General features: G+C 41.0%; 3 protein-coding genes across 7 annotated transcripts in view; 1 reads left to right on the top strand and 2 right to left on the bottom strand.

Moving 5' to 3' along the window:
* Window positions 1-200: 200 nt before the first annotated feature.
* Window positions 201-5167, bottom strand: dsn1 (DSN1 component of MIS12 kinetochore complex). 3 transcript variants are annotated; one of them, XM_032538593.1, is made up of 12 exons: window positions 4994-5167; window positions 3325-3421; window positions 2997-3045; window positions 2598-2877; window positions 2419-2492; window positions 2153-2225; window positions 1937-2024; window positions 1765-1821; window positions 1583-1654; window positions 1329-1476; window positions 563-650; window positions 201-472 (listed from the first exon to the last, which is right to left on the bottom strand). In XM_032538593.1, the coding sequence occupies exons 2-12, from the start codon at window positions 3414-3416 to the stop codon at window positions 351-353; spliced, it is 1143 nt and encodes a 380-aa protein (XP_032394484.1). In that variant the 5' UTR covers window positions 3417-3421; window positions 4994-5167; the 3' UTR covers window positions 201-350. The 3 variants fall into 3 exon arrangements, with proteins under 3 accessions (XP_032394484.1, XP_032394485.1, XP_032394483.1); XM_032538594.1 differs by lacking the exon at window positions 4994-5167 and having other exon boundaries at window positions 2598-2766; window positions 3325-3464; XM_032538592.1 differs by lacking the exon at window positions 4994-5167 and having other exon boundaries at window positions 3325-3463.
* On the bottom strand, window positions 5098-15376 carry atp13a1 (ATPase 13A1). Of its 2 annotated transcripts, none has more exons than XM_032538540.1 (25): window positions 14854-15376; window positions 13834-13923; window positions 13306-13569; window positions 12893-13048; window positions 12674-12743; window positions 12472-12578; window positions 12207-12336; window positions 12020-12075; window positions 11186-11312; window positions 10951-11088; window positions 10699-10819; window positions 10398-10555; window positions 9477-9652; window positions 9289-9399; window positions 9055-9180; window positions 8876-8978; window positions 7972-8165; window positions 7492-7588; window positions 7224-7408; window positions 6869-6983; window positions 6569-6765; window positions 6291-6433; window positions 6048-6159; window positions 5820-5963; window positions 5098-5700 (listed from the first exon to the last, which is right to left on the bottom strand). In XM_032538540.1, exons 1-25 carry the CDS (start codon window positions 15199-15201, stop codon window positions 5590-5592), a joined length of 3579 nt encoding a protein of 1192 aa, XP_032394431.1. In that variant the 5' UTR covers window positions 15202-15376; the 3' UTR covers window positions 5098-5589. The 2 variants fall into 2 exon arrangements, with proteins under 2 accessions (XP_032394431.1, XP_032394430.1); XM_032538539.1 differs by having other exon boundaries at window positions 8870-8978; window positions 14854-15375.
* A 290-nt stretch (window positions 15377-15666) lies between these two features.
* Window positions 15667-17196, top strand: part of chchd5 (coiled-coil-helix-coiled-coil-helix domain containing 5) — a 1946-nt gene continuing 416 nt past the window's right edge. Inside the window, exons 1-3 of one of the 2 annotated variants that reach the window (XM_032538621.1) lie at window positions 15667-15802; window positions 16049-16189; window positions 16286-16437. In XM_032538621.1, the coding sequence (XP_032394512.1) occupies window positions 15801-15802; window positions 16049-16189; window positions 16286-16437 (295 nt within the window). In that variant the 5' untranslated portion in view covers window positions 15667-15800. Of the gene's footprint in view, window positions 15879-16048; window positions 16190-16285; window positions 16438-17196 lie in introns of both variants that reach the window. The other variant, XM_032538622.1, reaches the window with a different exon arrangement.

Genomic DNA, 17196 nt, shown 5'->3' with positions numbered 1-17196 from the left:
TATATATTTTTTAAAAACACAATCCATTTGGTTACAGAGTTTCAGGTTTTACACTCAATTAAGACCAAACACCACTCCAGCAATTCAGCAAGCTTCTTGTATTATTGTATAGCCAGCCACTGCCACCTGCTGTTCAAACCATGGATTACCTCAACTAGCTATATTACCAGCCCTGCTGCTGAAGGAAGTGGTTTTATTTGACACAGAAACCATAACATTAGGCCTTACTTTATCCAATAACACAAGACAACAAAGACAGAGCAAATTGTTCCTAAATCACATAAAATCAAAATTACCAAAAAGTACACATATATGAGCTTTATATACAGGTCATAAAGAGTCATGGTCCGTTAGATGATTGATTGCTTGCGCTTGCTTCCAGCCTGTGACAACGTAGTTGCTGAGGGTAAAGGTGCTGCCATGAGGTCCCTGATGAAACCAGGTGAAAGATCCTGGAATCCTGCCTCTGCCACTGGTAGGATAAAAGTAATCAGAGTCTATGTTAATTTGGCACACCATACTTTATGCCATATTCCATAGAAAAGATGAATAAAAGCATTACCCAATCGGCCACTGGTCTCTTTCACCAACATCTGTGTTTGCTCCTTGATGGACAGAAGCTCTGTAACCATCTTACTCTGCGCGTTCATCTACACACACAAAAGGAATAACTGATTACATCCAGTCTTTAAGGGCGATGGGCTAAGCACTCAGAAACAAGCTTTACCATCTGTCTGTTTGCATGTGAAAAACTGACTTTGGCAGAAAGTAGTGTGTTGTTGTAGGACTCAGCAACTTTAAAGCATGTTGCTGAAATCAAACTACAGCAAACAGGGCAAAGAAGTTGCGCTAATTATGTTATCTCATATCCACTTTGTTAGTTAGCAAAGTGAACTTCAATTGTTCAATCAGATCAGAGTTTGAATGTGAATTTATTATTTAATATAATAAATATATTGTATTTAATACAATATGTATTTAATACTATTAAAGGAATATAATTCAATATATTTAAAAGACAATTATTTATTAACTGACGACTCCAGGAAAATAAATGCAGGCTGTAATGACTGGTGTTTCAGAGAGGAGGTCTTGGTGGTGGAGGAATCCAATCATGTTGTTCTCAAACCCCCACATCAAGTTAAGACCAAGCATTTACCAAATAGTTTAAAGAGGCAACCCTGGCCCTGACCTTCTTTGTACACATTGGTTGGACTTTGGATATTGAGTTGAAGAGTTCTTGAACTAGTTCTCTAGAGTTCAGGTGTTTTGATATGTTAAGGATTTCTTTGATAATGAATGATATAAAAATCTAATTTTCAACATACGATCATTGCCATTGTATGAAGCTTGGGCTGTTGTCGACAGAAGACAGCGTGGTAGTCGGGTTTACTCTGTATGAAATGGTACTGTGAGGATCGGGCCATAGATGTAGAGTCTAATGATACACCTCCTTGCTGGCCCTGCTCCACTTTCCTGCAACAAATAAAGAGCACATTATTGACACACAATTGAGAAGACAATATTGACACACTAACACAGTAATGCTACAGTATTTCTCAAGGACAGTTCTCATGTTTACCTTTTCAATTGTTCTGCTTTACTCGAGTGCTTGTTCAACAGTGCCTCCCAGGATTCACTTTCAGCCTGGAGCCTAAAACACAACACAGGCTGGTAAACAAATAACCTCATGTGGTAGGTCACATCATCAGTATGAATGATGAGTACTTTGTCTGTGATATAGTGATATGAAGAACAACATGCCTATTGATGGCTTTCCGGACTTTTTCCATGGCTTTTTGCACTGCAGGGCTACTAGAACTGAACGCAAATAACAGAGCAGTAATCAAGTATAAAACATTCATTTACAGTTAAAATCAAAAACCCCAATATAAGGTATGCAAAGTACTGAATAAACAAAAAACAGCTACAATACCTGGCTTCTGTTGCAGGGAGTTGTTGACACCCTGGTTCATCGCGTATGCTTTTGGCCAGACAACCCCACTCTTTCTGCATTTGTTCAACTGCGCCAAGAAAGACACAGAACATGGATTAAGAAATAACTTGAATTCAATATTTCTATGACAACAATTCCATTAAAAATAAAGAACTTCTTGAAATATGTACCAAATAAGGCAGTGTGAGCACTAACATTGTTTTTGAAAAGCCTCCATTGAGGTGTCCGGCACAGACTGCAGCGAATTGTGAGTTCTTTCTAATGCCAGCTTGAGACAAAGCAGAGGTGATTAGACAGATATCCATTAGTTTAGAGACTAATTCAAATGAGATGGATGTTCATCGCTAACCTGATCATCTCAAACAGCCAATATCAGAGAGATGAAAAGTAACCTGTTTTGACTGCATGTTCGTTTTTTCACAATTAATTTACATTTTTACTTATGACCCTATCACACTCACCCTTATTGAAGCCTCCATCAATTTCTCAAGCCGGTTTTGCTGTGATAAGGATGTACTTATGCTCCTGCACAAAACTACAATAAACACAAAAATAGGGATTTATATTGCAAAACAAAGAAAACACCCTATGACCATTCTTTCCTGATTACAAGGTACAAAAAAAAAGCCAGACATCTCACCCTGATATGGGTTGGTGAGTGCAGGGAGAGAGCGTCGGGTTATAGTGCCTCTTCTCCAGGACTTCCTTCGTGCGGTGGGGTTGACAGTGGGACTTGAAGGTCCCTCCGTGTTTTGTGTCTGCATTTCTAGTTTGTCTGTCTCGGACTGTCTTTCCCCTGCATCTGGTGTTTGTGTGGTGGGTGATAGGAGGTCGGTAACTTTGCGGGCAGATTTGTGTGGGGGTGCTGTGCTGGGGCTTGTAGATGAACATCTTTTGGACTTCTGTTTCACCAAGTTGACCTTGGTAACGGTACAGAGATTGAACAAAAAGCAAAGTAGCAGTGACACCAACTTTATAAGCAAGAATTAGCAAAAGCGTTGTTAGTTTGCTAAAATTAGCTTCAGTTAAAATGTCTTACCTCATTCTGGGTAACATTAACGTTATCAGCAACAGCGACACTTCCGCAACTGCAAGAACATTTTATGAATTAAAAAGCCAACGTTGACGTAAATTAATAGAATGTCAGTAACGTTAAATACTCTTATTACTAACGTACACGTAACGTTACGGTGTAGCTAGCTGTCAGTAACATTAACTGTTAATCAACCACACCAATAAGTAGCTTTTGGCAAAACTCCGACAGACGTAACGTTAACGCTTTACTGCATTTTCTCAATACACGCAAACAGTGCATGTAAAATTGGTTGTGGCAATGATAAATTAAAAATAAATAAAAAGATACAAACCATCCTTGTTCAACTTCTGAATGTTTATCCGCCATTTTTTTTTTCAAATAGTTTTCTTCACACCGCGCGCCCAAAAAGCCAAACCCCATCATCTGACCTAAGCACCATGGGAAATGTAGTGTGATTAGCGACTGCAACCAAGGTACAAACCACCTGATTCACTAATCACTCTACTCCACTCTAGCTGTGTTCGAAATATTATATTGAAATATTATTTTTAAAGTAATTTGAATATTAAATAAAATCCTAATAAATAATAAAATATCTAGTTTTTGTTTTAATCCTAATTTCATAGTGTTACATTTCACCCCAGGGTAGGGTTCAACTAACCCATTCATGACATTTTACTGCTTGTGTTTGTAAACCATGCCTTTCCTGTTTTGGTTGCAGAGATACCAGCTACACCGTTTAGTTTGTATCACATTTTGAACATGCTGGCTTAAAAGAGCTCTAAGATACAGACAGCAATGTCAGAAATGTTACAACTATCCCCGGTCTCCCCTACTTAAACAATGTCATAATTTAATAACAATTTTGACCAGTTTTACTTGCAAAATTGCCCATTTTACTTAGAAAATGGATCAAAATATTCCTATCATGTTTATGCTTTTGGAAAACAGATACCCTCCATGAGACAGGAATTTCGTGATTATCAGATTTTCCAATGTGTAAAAACCTATGGGGTTTCATTTTAAGATTTTATAAATCAAAGATCATAAAGTGGAAAATACTATTAAAAGGAATATAATTCAATATATTCAAAATACAATTATTTATTAATTGAAGACTCCAGGAAATTAAATGCAGGCTGTAATGACTGGTGTTTCAGAGAGGAGGTCTTGGTGGTGGAGGAATCCAATCATTAAGTTCTTTTTTCCACCACATGGGTGCACTAAGGTACACACACAGACACGCAGACACACAGACACGCAGACACACAGACACGCAGACACACAGACACACAGACACACAGACACACAGACACACAGACACACACACACACACACACACACACACACACACTCTACTACTTTGACTTGACAGCCTTTTGACTGTATGTACAGTATATGTACGTATATAATTTAGTTTGCAAGATCATTTTTGGGAGCATTTTAGGCCTATATTTGAATAGGACACCCTAGACCTGGAAGGGAGAGAGAGGAGGACTGACATGCAGCAAAGGGCTGCAGTTCAGAGTCAAACTCGGGCCCGCTGCACCAAGGAGCAAACCTCCATGGGCGCCCGCTCCACCAGGTGAGTTATCCAGGTACCCTGCTTTTTGGAAATTTAAGGTTATGTTCAACAAATCATTAAGAGTTCAGTGATACAATTTGTAGGATTATATCGCTGAGAGGAAGCTGGAATTATTTACATTTCCCTTTAGGCAATCTGTTTAAGATGCTCTAGTTTGTCCATCAAACTAAGGTTTCTTTAAATGTATATCAAAGATAATTTGAAAATGTTTATCTATGGGTTGGTAGTTGAGATCAGTTTGTAAGTAAACACAAAGTTCACAAGCTTCCACAAGCTTTTTTTTGTTTTTCAATTAACTGATGCTTAATAAGAGGTTTGTTGTTGCCAGATTAATTTGTCCATGATAAAATGTTTCATTAAAAAGGTTGTTGTGCAGCAACACTATATTCTCATACCCTGAACATTCTTTACTTACCTACTTATGGGAACAGGATAGCTCATGACCAGCTGGACATGCTCATCCTATCCATGTGCAGACACATCAGAACGTGTACTTGACAAAACACTTGGCAGACTTCATAATTTGTATCTGTAAGTCTTTATAAGTCTGTTAGAGATGTTTTTCACTTTTTACAAAATCAAGGAGAGGAATCAAAAAAATCAAAAACACTTTTGCAATTCTCTTGGAGAAATGCCCCTTTTGTGTGCCTGTGTGTTTCACTCTGGCTGGCACACAGTCTTGCACTCCGCTCAATACTGCTGTCGTCATGGCCTTGGTGTAGCAGTAGGGAGGGACAGATGAAGTAAGAGAGAGAAATGTAGAAAAAAAAAGACACAAGAGTTAAGAAAAACGATAATTGAAAAAAAGAGATGATGAAAATGGAGAAAGATTGTTAAGGAGGGGCAGAGAAGGACGAAGGAAGGGATACACGGAGTGTACAACACCGTACGCCATGACTGTCTCAGCTGTCTTGTGTATGTCACAACAGCGTCAATTATCTTCCTCCTCCAAAGTCTTCTCTCCCTTTACAGTTTGGTTGGTAAGGGCAGCGGTCGCTGCTGGCACTGAGTTCAAGAAGGCAGCCTGAGAGTTCCTTTGCCCAGCAGGAACTGCAGGACACGGTCCACCAGCAGAGCGGCGACAAAGTCCACCACCAGAACCTGGGCAATGATTAATTTGAACTGCAAAGAAGTAAAAAAAAAAAGAAAAAAAGAAAAAAAGCAGTTTACCTTATGGAGTACATCATTGTTACAAGGCTATTTCAAACAAAACAATACATGGTAAAGTAATCTCAGCTCACCTCAGTGGGAATATCTACAAGAGCAAACTGTTCGTTGAATTCTGGTGAGGAACCGGTAAGAAGTCCCACAATCGCTAAACCTGACAGAGCGATACTCCATAGTAGAGGTCGATTCTCGCTGAGAGACTCCATGAAGGGGTGACCCTTTCGGATACAACAAGAAATGCTGTGAGTTCATATATTAAGGATGCAGAGACCAAAAAACTAATTGGTATTAAGAGTAAGTACCTTGTAGTTAATGGCAAAGGTGGCCATCTGCATGGCCATGGACATTATATACACAGTGCTGTTAATTAGACTGGGTTCAAACTCTTTATATAGATCTGCAAACTGCTCCGCTCTGCAAAAGACAAAGGTAAAGTGAAATGTTATTACAATGTATTAATGTAATGTTATTAATATTTAACTTGTAAAGCACAACTGCTCTTTATTCCATCTCTCTCTCTGTCTGTCTATCTTACTGTGATTTACCTGGGCGGACTTCTGCTTTGTGCCTCTTTGTAAAGATACACCAGACTACAGAAGTGAACAGCAAACTGCAGCAGCACAGTCAACACCGTATAAAGATTGAAGATGTTTGGTAAGGGACGCTCTCGAGACAACGTTTTCAGTGGCTGTGTAAACGGGGTGAAAAAACAAAAAAAAGATTCATTTGGTTTCCATTTCTATCAAAACCGTAAGCATAGCATGGTTGCTAGGAGAACAATCAGAAACACATAGAGCCTTAATTTTGTGACATATATTCTGACCTTTGATCTAGAGATAAAGAGAAAGCATCCGGCCAAGAGCAGGCCCTGCAGGGTCGCCTGGAAATCGCTGAACTTGACCCCCTCGAGGTAGAGTACAGACTGGCTGTACGCCAGCACCAGGGCATTGAGAGCGAGGATCTTGAACATCTGGAGTGTTGTCACCAGAGTGCAACGGCCTTGCTTTATTACATGGCAGACTGGGGGGGGGGGGAGAAGAGTTTCAGAGGGGGGGCAGCAGCTTCATGTTGAGATTTTTGCCAACCGTTTCAAGGGCTGAAATCATAAACCAGTGTTACTCACTGCACTGTATGGAGGAGAGTTTGGAAGTGAAGGGGGCAGCAATGGAGGCATCACCCAGTTTCACTACTTGTATCTGATCCTCTTCAAGTTCCCGTAAGACTTGACTGATCCTCTCCTGTTACAGAATAAACCCTGATATTTAGAGTGCACTACAACTCTATTATTTCATCAAAAAGCTATAAATAAATGATTAAGTTAACGTTGGTAACTGGGGAAGAGGGTAACATGGGACCGGAGTCTAGTATACTGCATTCAGTAGTATGTTACATGAATAAGTTTCAGTCACTGTAACTTGTTGGTAAACTACTATTCCCCTAAAAAAATCCAGAAGGGAGCCCTTCTTAAAGACACACACCTTTTGTGCTGCAAGCTGCTCTTCTCTTTGGGCCATCACCCTCTGCCTGGCTGCCCTGGAACTCAGTTTTCCTCCTGAACTGACAGGTGGTACAGGTCGAGGTTCTGCTGCGGACGCCTCCTTTTCTCTCCCCCGTTTCTTTCTTTCAGGCATGCGCTCAGGGGCGTTGGCTAACAGAGCAACACCTGATGGAAAATGATCATCACTAAATGCTGTTGGTGTCATACATAGGGACCCGTTTTCAGTCTTGGTGGTTTATAAATCTTACCTATGTGGGCGTGTTTGAGAGCTCCAACATCATTTGTGCCATCACCACACATCAGTGTCACATAACCCAGCCCCTTTAGACTTGTGATGACAAATTCCTGAAACAGAACAGAACTTCAAAAGACCCTTAAACTTCACCCTTAAATACTTTGTTACTTGCAGTAAAATCAATCTGTCATACACAATACTGATTCACAATGTTTCCCCCAAACAAAACAAAACAACCCCCAAAGAAATTTCCCTGAATTTGTTTTCTAAATATCAGCCAGACAAAACGAGTGGTGTCCCATAGGTAAAATGCATTTATTTTGCTGTTGTTTTGTAGACTACTGAGACTACCATCTGTCTACCACTGCTTCATCTGTGATGGAACTTACTGTATTATTGTTAAACATTTTCTGCTATCTAACTCCATTGTAGCTGTGGTTTATAAACCTCAACATAATGTCATGCTGTATGCATGTTCATTTTTGGGACATACCTTTTGTTTTGGACTGACACGGGCAAACACTTGTATGTGAGGCAAGAGGGTGTGGAATAGTTGGGGATCACAGCTCAGTCTAGCTAGCCCCTCCCCTGTTACACACAAGTCAAACTGACGCACAAAAGAGGAAACGGAGGTAGGGGGCAGTGGTACACGCACACTGCCATCAATGGACTCCCACTGCCACTCACCTGGAAAACAAAAAACATCAGGGGTAAATGGTTCTGTACTTTGTCACCCACTGCAAATTTCCACAAGAATCTTTAGCTACAACCTTTATTACTGACATTGTTATCCATCGGCTAATTTGAGTATTACATGTAATGGTGTTTTTTTCCACTGCATGGTATCTACTCGACTCGCCTTTTTTCGGTAGGGACAGCAGGTACTTTTTTTTAGTATCACCTCAGTTGAGGTTCCAAGCGAGCTGAGGCAAAACCAAAAGGTGACGTGAAAACCTGTAGACTATTGATTGGTCGGAGAGAATCATTACTATTAACTGCGTCATCATTGCTAGTGACAGACGGGGGGGGGGGGGGGGGGGGGGGGGGGGGGGGATGTCTCCTGGACAAACCCTTAGTGTTTAAATAGTTTAGCCAGCGTTTTTTTGTTGTTGCCTCCAGCTTCTTTTGAAACTAAATTTATTTTCTGGCTGTGGCAACAGCTACATGCCGAGAATCAAACATATCCAATGTTCTGTGTGTGTGTGTGTGTGTGTGTGTCGTGTTAGGTTACGGCAGTTTCCTGCCATGATGACCAGCCACGCTTGCCTCACACATGAGGCGGCACTCATCTGCAATGGAAAAAGAAGGTTGGGGCACCGCGGCCGAGTCGAGCAGGTACCAAAAAAAACAAAAAAAAGCCCTAATTCTGTAAAGTGATGACTTTTTCTTACTCTGACCAGGGCTTGGCTGCAAAACAAGTGTGTGTTCTTTCTGGATGAAGTGGAGCTCTCTTGCTACATGGCACGCCGTTAGAGGGTTGTCGCCTGTGATCATCACCACCTGAAAGCAAAGGTAAAGTATGAATCTTAAAACCATGCTGTAGGTATGCACTATTGTGTGAGGTCAGCTTATTTACATTATGGGAGGCCTCCTGGATCTCTCTGATGACTGCCTTGCTGTCACTCTTAAGGGGGCAGGACACAACCATGAATCCTGCAAAATGCAAGTCACACTCGAGAGTATCGCGACTCATCTCCCGGACCTATGAGATCCAAAAAGATCCATCGCCGTTTGTAACAATCTACTCGCATCAAGACTACTCAGACAGTTCAGACAATCCTAATAGTTTCAAATAAAATAAAATAAGAACCTGCTGATGACTAAGGTGTCCCATCTCTTTGTAACCCAAGGCCAGAACTCTAGCCCCTTCCCGAGACATTTCCTTGTGGACTTCATCGTAATTCGCCGGACATTCTGCAAACTATAAACACAGTCACATTTTAACGCCAGTAGGTATGCTTGAATAGAATATAGCATGCATGTGTTAAGGATATGTACCATTCCTCTGAGTGTCTCTGGCGCTCCCTTGACAGTTGAGATGTAGCAGAGTTCAGTGGAGCCGAGTTTCTCATAGGAGGCCAAAACTGACATCCTCTTTAGAGCACTTGCAAAGTGAAAACGCTGGTGGATCTTAAGTCCCTGAGTTTTGATGCTTCGTGGGAACACCTTTTCATCTGGTCAAAGCAGCAAGAGTCAATAAAACACACATCTAAGCGCTGTGCTAATAAGAGTAAAGATACCTAAACACTAACATTAAAATACAATGAATTTGAAGAACAGTATTCATTTAAGAAGCACAGGTCAAACTACACCACCAAGATAAACACAGCAGGTTTGGTGCAACCTAAAAGATTATACTGCAAGTCAGAAACAAATGCTAATGTGAAATTGTAAGTAGCACAGCTAGGGCTGGGTATTGTTCAAAGATTTTCGGTACCGATACCAATACCGTGACTTTGATACCAGTCCCAGAGCGTTTTTTTTCTGTACCAACTTTTGTAAAACAGAAAGAAATAACAACATTATTTTTCATTACAATTATACATTACGGAACAAATCTTTTCAGCTCCTACTAAGTGAGCCCCATCTTTGTGTATAATGCAGAGTTTTTCCTCTGTGTCTCTACGACGTGTAGCATTAGACACCCAATCACAGACTTTATTTGATCTTGGTAGAAGCATGCTGCATGCTTATTGGCTCCTTGACGCTGATGAGATTTACTCTGTATATATTGAAATTGGGTATTGAATGACGAGGCATTTTTTCAATACTCAATACTAAGGAGGCAATTTGGTCTGTGCCTAAAAAGTATTGAATTAGGTACCCAGCCCTAAAAACACCACGAACATGAGCATATATGTGTGTATGTACCATATATGTTCTTTCACTGTGCATTTAGTGGAGGCTGTTTAACTGTACCTTTAGTGAGGGTCCAGTCAGCAGCTGTCAGCATGGCCTTCTCCAGTGGATCTCCGACCAGCTGTCCATCATCCAGAGTGACCAGTGAGTGACAGGTGGCCACCACCCGATGAGTCTCAACTGGAATCTCAGATACAGGCATCACCTCCTTTCCTTCTCTGTAATAAATGCAATCATCAGACAATACCCTCCACACAGTGCAAATGTAACTGACCTAGACCAAAAGCGTTGTATACTTGGCTTGGGCTAAAAAAATTATTCTGTTTAAAGTACACCACTAAGAATGGTGGGCAGGGTTTACCTGAGGCCTGCTACTCCTCTCACCACCAGACTGTCACTGGTCAGTGTTCCTGTTTTGTCAAAACAGCAAACCTCCACCTTCCCTGCAAATGGTATCCTGAAGGGCTCTGTACAGAATACATCTAAGCAGGGGAAGAAAAAGAAGATTTGATTAAACCACTACTATTACAAGCTTTGTATAATGAGCTGGTTTGTCAAGGTATCTTAATAGTCAATCTACACACATGCAAGATAGGAGGACACACAAACATACAAAGTTTAGCCAGGGCGATAAGAGACGTGTTAACTGCCAGAGAAAGCTCTATGGGGAGTTCTGGTGGAACAACCGAAGTGAGGATTAGTGTGCACTCCAGAAACAGCTTGTAGCGGTTCCTACTGGCATCCTTGGTCCCTGAGGGAGTAATACAAAGTGCACATATAGTATTTAGATGTTACATACACCTTCACCTTATGCTATTAGCTTTCATTTTTACTATGATACGCCTCACCTTCTAGCCACACATAAAGAGCTGCAGCAATGGCAAACACGAGGAGGAAGAGGATGAAAATAAAAGTCTCCAGGTTGTTTGCTGTCACTCTCTTAACTCCAAAAAGGATGGTCCGTAACAATTTACCCTGGAGGCAAGTTTGTAAACACAATCAGTAAACTTTCACAGCTGACACAACATCCTGTCCAAACTAGAATTAAAGTGCACAACAACAACGGTAAAGGTAATGTAGCAATATCCATTCTCCGCATTTAACCCATGCCTTGAGGGAGCAGTGGGCAGCCATTTACAGCGCCCAGGGACTCCAGATCTGAGCCAGTGCCTTGGTCAAGGGCACTGACTGGAGAACCTAGTACATGTTTTTTGATAGTGGGGGAAACCGGAGCACTCACAAACATGGGGAGAACATACAAACTCCTCACAGAAAGAAATGAAAGAACCTTCTTGCTGTGAGGCCACAGTGCTAACCATTGGGCCACCATGCTGCTTGTGAGTGTAGCAACATAGACATACGTTTGTTAGCACTAGACCAACAGAAAAAGTCTTTCTTTGATGGATTCAGATATCTCCATATATCCACTAGGTTTTTTAAAGTGATATACTGCTTTCCTAGTTCTTGTGCAAGTGTTGTCCAGTCTAGAGGACCTATCTTTACAACGCAATCAAAGTCCCCTGCAATAATATACTTGCCTGGTAGTTTTAAATTCTTAAAAACACCTTTGTTGGATATTGTCATCATTTGGTTCATATACATTGACTACATTAAGATGTGTAGACAAACTGATTAAGAATCTACCGTTAGGATCAATATAGACATACTTAGCACTACCTCACCTGAGAGGTGTAGAATCCTGTTCTCAGTACATAGGCCACACAGCCGTTGTCTACAGCTGCACATAAAGGAGAAGATTAATGGGCTTGCGTCTTCATTTTCGATGGGCATGCACCATTGAATTCATTAATTCTACAGCCAGCATAGTTTCTTGGTAAGAGATACATGAAGAGAGGATTTAATACTAACGTTTGAGTCCAGCACTGGCCTTTAAAGGGGGGCTATGTTGCACCACTTTTGTCCCCCCAGAGATAACGTGGAGTCGAGAGTCTGCCTGAACATCCAATATTCGCTCTGGGTCCAAGTCCTCCACTGGTTCCTGCACACTCCATATTGTCAGCAGTAATTACGATACGCCAAAATAATCCAATGCCATTTAGAATCCTGCCATTTAGAAAACCCATGCCCTCAGCCCTGTATAGTGTTAGGATGTATATATCTGTTTACTTCTAACCTTCATCTGGGGCACTGACTCTCCTGTCAGCATGGCCTCATCCACAATGCAACGACCCCTGAGTAGCAGGACATCACACGGTACCAAGTTGTCCTGGGGTGAACGTCCTGTGAAGCAGAGAATACCCATTTTAAACACATACTAACAGAGTCAATCTGATGTTTGTGGAAATGAGAAGTCACAACGATATCTTGACATTTACCTATTGAGACAATGTCACCAGGGACAAGCTCATCACTTGAAATAGGTCTCCACTTCCTATTGCGATATACCTGGCACAAAATACATAAGATGAATTAAAGATGCTTTAAATTTTAAACAAGGGAAATATACAATATGACGATTTTTTCAGATGCAAGACAAAATGTTTGTTTATAATCTTAAAGTGTATATACAAAATGGTAAACTTGATCAAGCCTACCTGGATCATGTAGGGCTTGTTTCCCATGCGGCGGATCTCGGACATATTCCTCATTTGCTGCTGGACCAGGGAGGCCTCGAACGCCACCAGCATGAACAGTGTGAAAACACTGTAGTACCAGTACTCGTCCAGACACCACAACCCCACACAGAACACCTGATAGATGGCAGACAATAGATAACTTCAAATGGATATAGACATGACAACAAATTCCACAACATTATAACTAAACACATTCAACAAAAATGAACAAGTATAAAGTCAACTTCTACAATAAAACCTGCCAAATTATAAAGAAGCGTGCCTGTGTGCAAGTGCACACTCACAGAAATACACCCTAATATACAAATATAAATATACACGTTCAGTACAGTCACACGCACGCACACACACACACACGCACACACACACACCTGGAAAACAAAAAAGGGAGCTGTGGCCCTCTCTTTGAAGAGCTCCAGGAAATCTGGCACCATCATCTCAGCACGGTTGGTGCCGTAGTGCTTTTCTGCAGCTCGGAGTTCGGCCTCCTCCTGGTAGCCACGCCAGGACTGAAAGTAGCCCATTGCGTTGTTTATGGGAAATGCTATTGGAAGGAAACATTTCTTCTCTTCGTGGTCAAATATGTAGCAGATCTTTTGAAATTCAAAAGATAAAATCCCCTCCCCATTTTCATTCTGTTGGTCAGAAAAGGAAAAACAAAGAACATTTAAATTACAGCATTTATTCAAGACAGGTAATCTTCCTCCCTTAACAGTCCAATCACAAATAAGAATAAAAGATTTGCCTACACTGAAGCCATGCCAAACCAATCACAAGCGGATGTAGATTTCAAACAACTGGCAAGATCAAATGGTGTGTGTCAAATTATGAAATTTGCCGACAGAGAATGTGAGATCTTAAAGTAAGACAACTTCCTGGGAGTAAATATGTGAACTGACCTGGTCCCTCTGTAGTGCCACAAGCTCGGCAGAACCGTTGTTGGGAGTGGGTATGACCTTTGCCAGCGTAGCCTTGTTTGGGTCTGGTTCCTGTGCAAATGAACAGGTGACAAATTCACACACTGCGGCAGGTCACTGTTATTTTTGGTATAGCTGTGTGCTTCTGAAACTCTGTCCCTCTCAAATGAGACATGCCCTGACTTACAGCTGCTTGATCAATATGAAGTTCAGGCACATTCTTATATCCTTAACTTTAACATTTGGCTACAACAATGACCTTATTACATTGTTGATACAAATCTATTTGAATGTTTTTGTAGGATCTACTAGACTCTCTTACACAACTTCCTCCTGAGACACATATATGCGGAGCAATAGTTAATTATCACGTGTCACTGTAACAATCTTATTTTTAATATCGCATCATGAAACACATTTTCTCTTTTACATTGGCAGTACAAAGATGCTACTATTACCAATAAGGTTATTTTATGAAATGTTTTGGAATGCTAGTTGACACTTTCACTTCCGATTACCATGTAATTCATAGACATCAAACAAGTGATATAACCTAACGTATTAATCAGAAATTGGTCTTTAGGTCTTTATATCACCCTCTTCTAGTAACATTAAGTGTAATGTAAAATAAAGTCACACAGGTATTTACACCCTGTTGGGCAGAAAGAAAACATGGCAATATTTAAATGTATATAAACGTGTTTTAACAAAATGTGCATCGTTATGTCCACAAAGCCCAGACACTTTCAAAACTTAACTTTAAGTAAAGGTTTCTTTGGTGGTTGCTACAGAGGCCACCTCTAAAATCATGAACCTAAGTTCAAACCAAACACCTGCCCTGCTATAGTGCCTTTGAGCAAGACATTAATTCCGTACCTACTCCTGGGTCCATGCTGACCCTGACCTTTGAACTTGACGTACAAGACATATGGAGAAACAGTGTGATCCCTAGAGACATTGATAGACTATCGGACAATTATTGTTGTTCCTACTTATGTTTACCTTGGAACAAGTGAGCCAACAGTGCGCGTGCACGGACCAATAACCAGAGAGCGTTGTGAGAACGTGCGCGATCCCGATAGCGGCTAGAGACAGGAGGCCTGCCTCGGGATACTCGGAGGCTCCATATACTCCAAACCACAGGTACAGCCAGCCTGGGTAGAGAACAGCCAGAAACGGAAGGACTGTCCCGTGTAGTAGCCGGGGCCTCCGCCTGTACAGCGTCACTGAGCTCACCAGCTCGTCGCCGGTGCCGTTGTCATGCTGGATGTGGTTCTCAGCCATTTGTAGCTCACCCGGTCCCTGGATCCCATCTGCAGCCATACTCCCCACTTTCTCAGTGTCGTTCATTGTACTTTAGTCACACCACTGCCCCCCTCTATTTCCCACGACAGTCCGTCGTGCTGTGGCAGATAAAAAGACGATTCTACACACGGAGCGGTGCTCGCTCCAGAATTCAGAGCCCGTTTACTGAATCGTTCGTTCGCTGACCGTAGCTTCCGCATACGTAAACACGCAACGACACGTAAGGTCGTCTTGTCCCAGCACCAGTGAACCGGAAAGCTAAAACATGTATTATCTTCCACACAGTTAAATTGTGTTGTTTATGCTAACGTGCATGTAACATGTGACATGTGAATTTGAAGATTTCTTTTTCTTACTCTTTCTTTGTTTTACGAAATAGTTTTTACAGTTATGCGATTAAGTGGCTACCCCTTTAATAAAAGAATCGTCATTATAGGGGAGGAGCCGGAACATGAGATCGACACAATCCCGGACCAATAACATTAAAAGAATGTTTTAGAATATTGTATTTCCATCCAATCAGACAGTGTTGTTTATGTAGCGTAGTGGCTGCTAAGACGTTACTTGCTCCACATGTCGAAGTACTGCTGCTATAACCTTGATTGATCAATTTCTTCGTTTGAGACAAGCCTTAAAAGAGCAACATGTAAGAAATTTGAATATGGCTCATATCAACATTACATGTATATTCTCAAGTCTAGGGAAGTAACGTATAGATAAAGGTAGATACAGTACTTTGTTCTTTGTGAATCAGGCTGAATCCTCCAATTTTTTTAATATTCCGTATTGCTTATGCTTAATATAGCAAGTTTTTCAGGTTGATGATAGATGTGTACGGTATTGGACTTGTCTATAATCACTGACTTGTTTACATACATCTGTCACTGTTCAGGCAGGCTGCTATGGATATCACGGCAAAGTATTGCCATAAAGAAATGGAGGCGTATGGGTCATGTGTAGCCTCCAACCCATCGACATGGCAATTAAAGTGTCATGAACTGAAGATTAAGGTTGCACAGTGCACATCCTCGCAGTAAGGCAACATACTCACTCCCATTTTCCTCAACATTCTTACACACCCTCATTTTCAAAGCACATTCGTATCTAACCCCTACATTTGTTTTGATAGCCCAGTGATCCAGAAGATCAGGCAGGATTGTTCCTCTGAGTTTGTAGAGTTTGAGCGCTGTCTGAGAGAAAACCAGGACAAACCTACCTCCTGCTCACAACATGTGGCTCGCTTTCTGGGCTGTGCAGAGACAGTAGATCTCAGTGGAGTAGGTAAGTCCTTGCTGGAATTGGCCAAATATAATTATAGGTCACATACAGTAGTGAATAGAAGTCATTTAAAAATAAATAAATAAAGAGATAGAAATGTGCCGATTATTATGCCTCCTCACTTGTCTCTTAAATTCAATTCAACTTTATTTCAGACAGAAAAATGTAAAACACAGCAACGCAGACAAGACCAAAAAAAGGTCAAAGAAGCAGGAGTGTTTTTTACTCAATGAATGGTTTGTGCATGCTGCTTGTTCTGACTTGCATATGTTAAGGGAGACATATGCTCATTTTCAGCTTCATAGTTGTATTTTTTACCATCACATGTTTACATGCTTTAATGTTTAAAAAAAAACAACTTATGGCGCACCTTTGCAAAGGTAGTTCTCAAGGTGTTGGTAGAGATACTCAGATGGGAGGTGGTATGTTTTAACTGACCTTCACCTGACATAGGAAGTTCAACAAAATCTGAATGTTTGTTGAATCTCATGTTTTCTAATCTTGGCACCCCCAAAAAAAACTGACTGTCTTATTTCACAGTTTGTAGGTTGATAGGCACCCCAGATACCCAAATGTACATGCACAAGCACTGAAAAAGTTAGTTTTCATTATATGTCCCCTTAAAGTCTTGTAATGGGCATTTTTAGAAGGTCTGATACAGAAACACATAAAACAGACCTATGTATTATTATGTCTACAAAATGGGACTTTTAATGCACCGTCTTTGAGAGGTATTACTTACATGCCTTTTCTCTCCCCCCC

This window comes from Etheostoma spectabile, chromosome 15 (assembly GCF_008692095.1).
Source record: "Etheostoma spectabile isolate EspeVRDwgs_2016 chromosome 15, UIUC_Espe_1.0, whole genome shotgun sequence".
Classification (NCBI taxonomy): Eukaryota; Metazoa; Chordata; class Actinopteri; order Perciformes; family Percidae; genus Etheostoma; species Etheostoma spectabile.
The sequence above is the reverse complement of the archived record's forward strand: the minus strand, read 5'-3'. Positions and strand labels throughout refer to the sequence as shown.